Consider the following 10,843-nt stretch of genomic DNA (forward strand, 5'->3'; position numbering starts at 1 on the left):
TTCTTTCTTTCTTTCTTTCTTTCTTTCTTTCTTTCTTTCTTTCTTTCTTTCTGTTTCTTTTCTTTTAAAAACTTTTTACATTTTTTTTATTGGTAGCAGCTATAATTAAAAGTGAGAAGTGGCTGATGACAGAATTTTCTTTGAAATCCAACTAGAATTCCAAAAGGGGGGGAGTACAGATGAGATTTTTTAAATGACAGTATTAAAAGCAAATTCTGAGAGCTATAGTTCAGAAACTAATGCTTCCACATTCTGGCAAAAAGTGAGAAATGTCTCTTTGCTCCTCGGAGCCTTGGAGGAAGAAAAGAAAAGAAAAGAGACTGTTTTGCCTCTTAAACACCAGGAATCATTGTTACTATATATATCACACTATATTTCCATAGGCATCATGTTTACATGGAGTTATCATTCCAACATGCAGTAAATGTACAGCGGTGCAATCCCACATCTGTCCATTCAGAGGTATACTGTATTGAATTCAATTTGACAAATTGTTAAATAAGTGTGTAGCCTTAGCCTCTAAAGTGCCACAAAGACCTATTGTTTCAGGTAGTTATACCTTGTTGTTGTTGTTGTTGTTGTGTGCCTTTGTTTCCAAGTAATGGTGACCCTAAGGCAAACCTATCATGGGGGTTTCTTGGAAAGGTATGTTCAGAGAGGGGTTGTCATTTCCATCCTATGAAGCTGAGAGAGTGTGACTTGCCCAAGATCACCCAGTGGGTTCACATGGCCAAGCCGGGATCCAGTCATAAGGACTGTATCACAGCTTTGGTGCAGCTTCCAGACTCTTAGTAAGCATGGATCATTTAAACAGCATACCTCCAAAGCGACCTGAAGCAGCTTTATTTTGGCCTGTCTGTATGGGGGCCTATGTTGTTGCTGTTGGTTAAATAGGAAAGTATAGTTGTTGCTTTTCATAGGAGCTTGGAAATGTTACTTATTCAGTGTATAATTCACAGAATCTGGAAGGAGTCATTATAGCCAAATGTAGCTGTGATTTGCATAATTGCATTTAATAGGGAAATGTGCACTAGTCCTGGATAAGTAAATTTGCTAAATAAAAGCAGCTAAGTGGATTCAAAGCTGGAACCCCAGAACACATGTTTCTGCTGCATTTGGATCAGATTCAAACATTAAGGAATAGAAACAAAGGCCAATTTATGGCTTAACTGGTGGTGCCCTTTCTGCTGTGAAAATATTGTAGTAGCAATGACTACATATAAGATAATAAAAGCCATTTTGAATCCTGCATTTTCAGAGGGGAGTCATTTGAAATCGGAGACCATAAACAGATATTTAAACATGCCAGCTGATTTTTTTTCAAAACAAATGAATTTAGTCCACTGTGGAGTTGTGATAATCTTCAGATTGTTGACGCTGCTGAAGCCCCACTGACTTCAATGAACATAAGAATTACAGTTTTACAGCCACTGGTTATGATTCTTTTTCACAGTGCCTAGACTCCAACTAGAAGACCTGTCCTGTAAAACAGGGACAATTGTACTGGGTTTCATTTGGAGGGGGGCTCACACTTGAAAACATTACAATTGCCACACTGATGATGCCAACTTATTTTTGGAATTCCACTAACATAGATTTAATAATACTGCTAATTTAGTTCCATAATCTAATGCCGGCGTGAAACAAAATCACAACACAGACTTGACTGGTTGTGGTTGCTTTTTGTCACAATAGGTGCAAAACAGGTACAGTCACAGGCTAATAGTAGCAACCTAGCCCAACCATATTGAGATATCTATTTACTGTATTATACTTGCCTCCTTCCTCATATTGTCCTCACAACCCTGTGAAGAAGGTAAGACTGACCCAAAGTCACCACGGCAGAACACGGACTAGAACCCTTACTTTTTCGGAGTGTAGTGGAGTCTCCTTCCTTGGAGGTCTTTAAACAGAGGCTGGATGGCCATCTGTTGGGGATGCTTTGATTGAGAGTTCCTGAATGGCAGGAGGTTGGACTGGATGGCCCTTGCAGTCTCTTCTAACTCTATGATTCTATGAGTCTTGAGAATCTGGGTACATCTACACTGTAGAAATAATGTAATTCAACACCACTTTGAGTGTTGTAGCTCCATCCTATGGAATCCTGGGGCTTGTAGTTTTACAAGATCTTTCATCTTCTCTACCAAAATGTGCTGGTGTCTTACAAAACTCAAATCCCAGGATTCTATAGCAGTGATGGTGAACCTATGGCACACCTGTAAAAGGTTCACCATCATTGTTCTATAGGCTACAGCCATGGCAGTTACAGTGGTGTCAAACTGCATTATTTGTACAGTACAGATGTGCCCTCAGTCCAACACTCTAGCCACTACACCACACTGAAGGAGTCTCAGTGAACGTTCTACCTTGAGCCTACCAGTGTCTTAAAAATGCTTTGGTGTGCCATCAAGTTTTTATTTTATTATTGTCCCTTTGTAGCTATTGATGGACTGTGACAGTAAAGCAGAGGAGTTGTCCCATTTTGCTCAAACAGGTGCTTTCCAGGTGTTTAGACTGCAGTTCTCATCACCCCTGAGTACTGGCCATATTGGCTGGGACTGTAGGCCAAATGAGGTTAAAGACATCTTGGTGGTAGAATTCAAAGACATAGCCATATCAATCTGGAGAATCAATATGCAAAAGGATCTTGTAGCACCTTTGAGACCAACTGAAAGAAAGAAGGTGGCAGCACGAGAGGATCAAGTCTATGGAGTTTATCACACGGGACGGATCTCATGCAGAAACGGGATTTAAAAATCTAGAAAAAAAACTGCAAAAGCTTGTGCACAAAACCCACAAAAGCAGGTTGATTTTCATATGATGTCGGGGGTAATAAGCAATAACATGACATTAATCCAAATGGCAAGTCAACAAAGCCCACTCCTTTTTACTTTTGGGATTTTTCAAAAGTAAAAAGCGGGCTTTGTCTAGTTTCTGTTTGGGTTAATGTCACGTTAATGCTCATTAACCCTTATGTCGTGTGAAAATCAACCTGCTTTTGCAGCTTCTATCCACTTTCTGTTTGGGTTAACCTCCGACGTTGTCTGAAAATCTACCTGTGTTTGCGGTTTTGGTTTTTTCTGGTTTAAATTCAGTTTCTGCAGGGGATCTGTCCTGTGTGATAAACTCCAATGCAAGCTCATTCTACCAACTTCTTCTTTTCAGTGAGGAGATTATCAGATGGGGGGAAAAGACAGGAGTAAAAGGCATACTCTCAGCATCATTGTGTGATCGCGCTTAAGATTTTTCGACAACATCACGCTCATCCAGGACTTATTCCATGAAGATCCAGGAATGCTCCAGCAACAAACCATTCTGGGACTTCCCCATAAGTGGTTTGTTGCTGGACCATTCCTGGATCTTCACAGGATAAGTCCTGGGTTAGCGTGATGTGTCAGAAAATCTTCAGCACAGTCGTGCGATTATGCTGAGAGTATGCCTTTTCTGCCCAGCTTCCCCCCCCCCCAGCTTTTCCCCCCATCTGATAATCTCCTTAGTCTCAAACATGCTACAAGATCCCTTTGCATAAAGGCACCCTGTTGTTGTTATGTGCCTTCAAGACACTTCTGACTTATGGTGACCCTCTCGCAGGGTTTTCTTGACAGGATTTCTTCAGACGAGGTTTGGCATCATCATCATCATCATCATCATCATCATCTATATCCCACTATCCCTGCAAAATTGGGACTTTTTAGGTAGAGGTTATATTCCTTGCACAAGCTCACCCAGGGGTTTCCCATGGCTGAGCAAGGGTTTGAACCCTCATCTCCCAGAGATCTGGTTCAATACTCAAACCACTCCACCACACTACCTCCTTCATCCTGTTAACCAAGATCCAAGCTGCCTGCACACAGAGGTAGCCAAGCCCACATCAGATCCTGCCATTGCTTTGTGTTTCGCTTTGAGCGTCCCAAGCCACCATGCTAAGGTTTGTAGGCCTCTGAACAGCTACAACTGGTCTCATATGCTCCAAGCAGTAATTCAGTGTCTCCACACTTAAGACGAATCAGGCTTTTTGTCACCCAGCTGTCAAGTTCAGAACCCTAACTTTAAGCAAGCAGGAGGGGAAGGAACCCAATGGTTGGGGCTCAGAATATTGACACATTTGGATAAAAAGTACGGGACCAGGATGGAAACCACATCTTTAATGGAGCAACAATTCTTGGCAAACATCACTGAAAGAATAAACTTGAACAAAACTGTCTGCCTGACAACCAAGGGGGCAATATGTGACCTTACCCTCTGAACTTGAAAAAACTGTAGTTTCAACAAACTATACTTGTCCCTCCATATGCGCTAGGGTTAGGGGCACAGGACCCCCGTGAATGTGGGGAAACTGCAAATAACAAAAACGCCATGTTTTTACCTGAGAGGACACCTCTCTACGAATCTCTAGGTCCTCCAGTGCAACTCTGGTCAACGTCAGACATTGACCATAGAACTGCACTGTAGGACGGAGCCATTGCACTTAAAGTGGAGTCAAACGGTTGTGTTGCATTTTGTACAATTCCTGGATTGTAATGCAATAAAATTGGCACCTCCCCAAAAAAAGTGTTGCATTTCTGCAGTGTGGATTTTGTTGTTGTGTGTCTTCCAAGTGAGGCTTATGGCCACCACCCTCCGGGGACCCTATCATGGGCTTCAGGCTGTGGAGACACTCCAAGGCTGCATCCACACTGGAGAAATAACCCGGTTTGGCACCGCTTTAACTCTTTGTGGCTCCACAGCCTACCAGCAAAGGCCCAGCGCCATCCCCTGGCCCTCCCTCCAGGGCCCCAGCCCCAGACTCCTGTCCATGGCAGACAGGACACCCCCCCACAAGCAGCTAGTAGGGACTCTGACCTCCCCCACTTCAAGCCCCTTCCCAGGTCAATCTCCTCCTCTTCCTCCCCTCCCCTCCCTTCTTCCTTCTCCTCTTCCTTCCCCCTCTTTAGGGCCATAAGCAGCTAGGGGCCCTGACCCCCCCTCCAGGCCTCTTCCCAGGTCAGTCTCCTCCTCTTCTTTCCCCTCCCCTTCTCTCCTTCCTCCTTTTCCTCCCCTCCCTTCTCCCTCTTCTTCCTTCTCCTTCTTCCCTCTCTTCCTCTCCCTCCTCCTGCTACTTTTCCTCCTCCGCCTCTTTCTCTTCTTCCTCCCTCTCCCTCCTCTTCATCCTCTCCCCTTCCTTCTCCTCTTCTTCCTCCCCCTCTTCCTCTCCCTCCTCTTGCTACTCTTCCTCCTCCGCCTCTTTCTCTTTTTCCTTCCCTTCTTCCTGCTTCTCTTCCTCCCTCCCTCCTTCCTCCTCCCCCCTGAGGCCCAATGCCCTCCCGGGACTCACCATATTACAAATGGAGGCGATGTTTCTGACAGTCATGAGTCTAAAGGTTGCAGCGATCCCACACCGCCATCTTTACCAGGTGAAAACCCAGGCGGTCATGCTGGGGCTGGGGCTGGGAGAAGGAGAGAAGGAGAGGGAGCCTGAGTCTTCTTGGGGGGGAGTGGATATGTCTCTGTGTATGGAGGGCTCCCCTTCCCTGGCCTCTCCTCCTCCTTCTCCTCCTCTTCTTCCTCCTCCTCTTCCTCTCTGCCTTGGCAGGTGGGATGCCAGGGAGACTAGTCCCAGTGCTCTTCCTCCTCTTCCTCCTCTTCCTCTGCCTCTGCTGCCCCTTCCCTCCTTTTCTCCATCGCCCAGCAGCAACTTTGACAGGGAAGGTCAAGCCCCAAGAGTGGCGTGGCTGGGAACCAATCACTTGGCCCTTTTTGGGAGGGAGGGATCCCAGCAGCCAATGAGGAGGCCAGGAAGAAGAGGGAGGGGGTCCCCCACGCACCCGCCCCCCAGAGTGGTCACTCCTAGTCCAGTCAGCCTGGACTGGTCCCCCTTTTAGGAAAGAGAAGACCTTTATTGAATGTTAACATGGACTAATGTGGATTATATTTAGATTATTTTCATAGACTGTGCACCATAGGCAGGCTTATTTGATTTGTTTTATCTATTTTCATTGATTGTATGTACTGTACTGTACTGTGTAAATTTACAATGCTATATAAATACAGCTTAATAATAATAGCAATGTTTGCCATGCAGCCCACTGCAGAAATAATCTGCGTTGGTCCCGCTTTCCATGCGATGAAATTCTGGAAAGTGGAGTTTGCTGTGGCACCAGAAGGTTGAGGGGGCATCTGCACATCTCCAAGAACGCAAGTTTGACATCTGCTATGGCTCAATATCATGGTATTCTGGAAGCTGGAGTTTGGTGAGGTATTTAGCCTTCTCTGTCAGAGAGCTCTAGTGCCACAACAAACTACAAACCCCAGGATTCCATAGCATTGTGCCAAGGCAGTTAAAGCGGTGTGCCACTGCATTGTTTCTGCAGTGTAGATGCACCCTCAGTCTCAGATGAAGGCAAAGGCAAACCCCTCTCTGAACAGAACTTACCATAAAACGCAATAATAGAGTGAGTGATTTGTCCCAGGTTATCCACTGGGATCTTGGAGCCCCTTTGAGACTCACTGAATTAAAGAAGTTGGCAGCATGAGCTTTCCCAGACTTCACTCTGCTTCCTCAGATGCATTTGTTATTATTATTATTATTGAATAACAATATAGAGAGATCTTGTAGCACCTTTCATCCACTTTCTAGTTAGTCTCAAAGGTGCTACTAGATCCCTTTGCATCCTGATTTTACAGGCTAACAGAGCCATGTTTTGGAGATTATCACATGGGGCATTACAGGACAATTACACAAAGATTTTCACACAACATCACACTCATCCAGTTCTTCTCCTGTGAATAACCTGGAATCGTCCCGTAACTTCTTATTAATGGGGTTAACTCCATGAATGGTTTGTGCTGTTGTGAAGGCGAGGAAGCTAATAGGAATGCATTCACACTTTTGGGGGTCACTATCACTCCTATGGCCATCACTATCAGGAAGCTTTTCCCAGACTGCACAGGATTATTTTCAGAGTAGATTTCTGTCTTTATTTTATTTGAATGATATATACAGAAATTTTCAGACATGCACAATAGTGTGATGAAGATGCATGCGCAAAACATCCAGTCACAATGTACTAATGATGCAACAATGTGATCGGCCTTTGTATGTGGAATGCAACTGTGTTTTTGTTTCATTTTTACTTTGTTGTTATAGTGCAACTGGGTGACTGTGCAGAACTATACATCACTATAGCACTATGCTTCCGTTATCTTCCAATAGTGTGATTGTCATGGAATTGGCCCTAGTGTGATAATCTCCTTTGAAGATTATCCAATGGGATTCCTTGGCAGAATGAGGGTTTGAACCCTGGTCTCCCAGAATCCCCATCTAACACTCACTACACCACACCGGCTCCACCTTTTCCATTAGCCATGAGTCCAAGCAGTAGCAGCGGTTGGTGGAGTGGTCAATCCACTCCAGCTTTTACTCAGAACTTTAAAGGAGATGTCCAAAGTGTTGGAAATGTCAGGGGTGGATAGGATTCATCCCCTTGGTGGATTCTTTCAATTGAGACCTAACATCTGAAGCTAATAATAAAAAAAAAGGGGGGGGGACAAGAAACTTCTTCAGCAAGATCCAAGAAACCAAGAGAACTTTAAGCAGGAAGAGCAGGAAGCAGCGGAACATATGACATGGCCAGGAAGAAATTAAAAAGATAATTGAAACAATACACAGAAAAAACTATATAAAAGGGACAAACCGATGACCAATTTAATTAAAGACAAACCATATGAAGACAAACCTCAAATTTTAAAAAGTGAAATGAGAGTTGTACAGCTGCTCCAAGCTACAGAGACAGAATCTATTCCAATTCTAACTAAAAGAGGTCAACAAATTTGGAAAACAAAACAATGGCCCACAGACTGGAAACACTCCGTATATATTCCAACTCCCAAGAAAAGAGACACCAGGAACTGCAGTAATCACAGGACCATTATATTAATTTCTCATGCAAGCAAGTTGGGGCTTAAAATTCTAAAATAAAGACTCTTACCATAAATGGAGCGAGAATTGCCAGATGTTCAAGTGAGGTTCAGGAAAGAAAGAGGGACTAGTGATCATATAACAAACATATGCTGGATAATGGAACGTACTAAAGATCAGACTGTACTGTACTTTATAGACTATAGCAAAACATTTGGTTGTACAGATCATGAGAAACTATGGTTCATTGCCACAACATTTGATAGTCCTGGTGCATAATCTGTACTCAAGACAATAGGCTACTGTTAGCACAGAATACAGAGAAACTGAATGCTTTCTAATTGGCAAAGGGTCAGACATTTAGCCTTCTCTATCTATTTAATTTGTATGCCAAGAACATCATATGAAAAGCAGGCTTGGACTCAGAGAAGTATGAAAACTGGAGGAAGGAACACCAACAATCTAAGATACATAGGTGACAGCATAATATAGCAGAAAATATCAGTGATATGGAAAGATTATTGGAGATAATAATCTCGAGAAAGCACAAGGACAGGTTTACAACTGTCAAGAAAATAAAAACTATGATTACACACAATCTACGTAATTTTAAAGTAGATGATGAAGAGATTGAAATACAGTGGACCCCTGTTATACGCTGAGGTTTGGTTCCAAGATCCCCAGTGGATAACAAAATCAGTGTATGTTCAAGTCCCATTAAATGTAATGACATAGCACAATTGTGTCCCTTATAAAAAGTAGAAAATCAAGGTTTGATATTTGAAATTTATACTTTTTTTGAACATTTTCAAACTGTGGATGCTTGAATCCGTGTATAAGAAGGGCCAACTATAGTTCAAGATTTTCCATACTTCGGCTCCATCTCAATCCAAGCAGAGAATGCAATCAAGAAATCAGAAGACTTGGATTTAGAAGGACAGCTATGAAGCAACTAAACAAGATTCTGAAGTGTAAAGATGTATAATTAAATACTAAATTTAGGATTGTCCATACCATCATATTTCCCATTTTTATGTATGGTTATGAAAGCTGGACAGTGAAGAAAGCTGATAGCGAAAAGAATCAATACATTTGAGCTGTTAATACCATGGACTGCCAAAATAATAATAATAATAATAATAATGATAATAATAATAATAATAGAGTCCTAGAGTAAATCAGGCCCAAGCTCTTCCTAGTAGCATAGATTTCTAAACGGATGTTGTCATATTTTGCCTTTATCATGAGAAGAAAGGACTCACTAGAAAAGACTATATTTTTTGTGGGTTTTTCAGGCTATGTGGCCATGCTCTAGAAGAGTTTATTCTTGACATTTCGCCGGCATTTGTGGCTGGCATCTTCAGAGAACTTGTCAGTCAGAGATACTGGCAAAACATTAGGAATAAACTTTTCTAGAACGTGGCCACATAGCCTGAAAAACCCACAAAAAAGCTATGGATGCCGGCCATGAAAGCCTTCAACTTCACAAAGACTATGATGCTTGGTAAAGTTGAGGGCAATAAGAAAATAGGAAGGCCACATTCCTGATGGATAGATTCAATCAGGGGACCCATGAATCTGCAAGAGCTGAGCATGGTGGTTAAGGATAGGGTGACTTCATAGGGCTACCATAGGTTGAAGTCGACTTGAAAACAGTTAGTTAACCACAAAACCCCCCTGCTAATACCAAGATTCCACAGGAGGCAGTTGTAACAGTGGAATAATAGCACTATAACTGTGTAGTGTGACATTGTCCATTACATACTTGGCATCATTTCCCCCATTTTTTTAGAAGAGGACATTGCCTACAACCCATTCCCCCAGCCTGTCATCAGCACTTGCTATTCTAGGGCAGCTTTCAAGACCCCAACACACAAAGCATTGTGAGGAATTAAGACAGCTGTCACAGACCTAGCTGACTGGTGTGAGGGAGGCATCACAACAATGTTAGGCTTTCCAAAGCTTTGTGGAAAATTACATTTGTGATCCCAGTCACTTTCAGAACAACAACACCACCACCGCTGCTGCCAAATAACTTCAGGTGAGTCCTCTGATCTGTAAGAGAGAGCCAAGAGATGACATTTTGTCCAAGGCTCATTCAAACTTCAAACTGGTCCAGTAGGGCTTGGGGCTGGATATCAATCTTTATCAGAGCTTGGAAGGGTAACAGATTTGGGCAATTAACTTCCATAATATCCCCGGTCACCATGGCCACATTTTATGAATTCTGGCTTTGATTTTAAAAAATCCAACACAAAGTCCATGATGTGAATTAGAGTCTGTGCGAGCACATAAAGTCAACAGTGCCACAGGACTTTCTGATGTTTTTGGTACAAGAGATTATTGTCATTCTGGAGAGTTTTTCTCTGCACACAGAAACACTTTATTCAGTATCATTCAGTGTCTGTCTTAATGGTCCATTGCACACATGGATATTCATCATTTTATTTTCATGCATATTCATCATTTTCTAACTGCTGTTATCAAACATTGATTTGCATATGGGAATGTGCCATAATAGATTTTAACACCTTCAACCAAAAACTTCATATCACTTCTTATCGCTTCAAAAAACACATGCATTCTTTTGCAAAATCACAAACTGATGTGGAATGAAGAGTGTACAGGAGTGTCTGAAATTGTACAGGAAAAGGACATATTTCATTCCCTACGCATGAATGATAACCTATCAATAAGGCTATAGCTGCCATTCAAATCCTGCTGGAGTATCTGTCAGAAATAAGGTCTTGTCTTGTCCAACTTCCAGGTGCTAAGCCCATCACTTGAATATGGGGATCAAGAATAAAGCCATACTTTTAAGGTATGGTTTTGTGAATTAGCCTTTTTCCTACATCAGGCCTATTCATAGTGAGAAAGGTCTTAGCAAGATTTGTTCAGAGGCAGTTTCTCATTGCCTTCCCATGAGATGATGACAGAGAGAGATAG

The 10,843-nt window shown here is 42.5% G+C and overlaps 1 protein-coding gene across 1 annotated transcript in view; it reads right to left on the minus strand.

The window, feature by feature from the left end:
* The window catches only part of USP46 (ubiquitin specific peptidase 46), a 32,030-nt gene extending 26,326 nt beyond the window's left edge, over positions 1-5,704 (minus strand). Inside the window, exon 1 of the mRNA XM_042469470.1 lies at positions 5,315-5,704. Coding sequence (XP_042325404.1) covers positions 5,315-5,350 — 36 coding nt within the window. The 5' untranslated portion in view covers positions 5,351-5,704. The remainder of the gene's footprint in view (positions 1-5,314) is intronic.
* Between the last annotated feature and the right edge of the window lie 5,139 nt (positions 5,705-10,843).

This window comes from Sceloporus undulatus, chromosome 5 (assembly GCF_019175285.1).
Source record: "Sceloporus undulatus isolate JIND9_A2432 ecotype Alabama chromosome 5, SceUnd_v1.1, whole genome shotgun sequence".
NCBI classification, from domain to species: Eukaryota; Metazoa; Chordata; class Lepidosauria; order Squamata; family Phrynosomatidae; genus Sceloporus; species Sceloporus undulatus.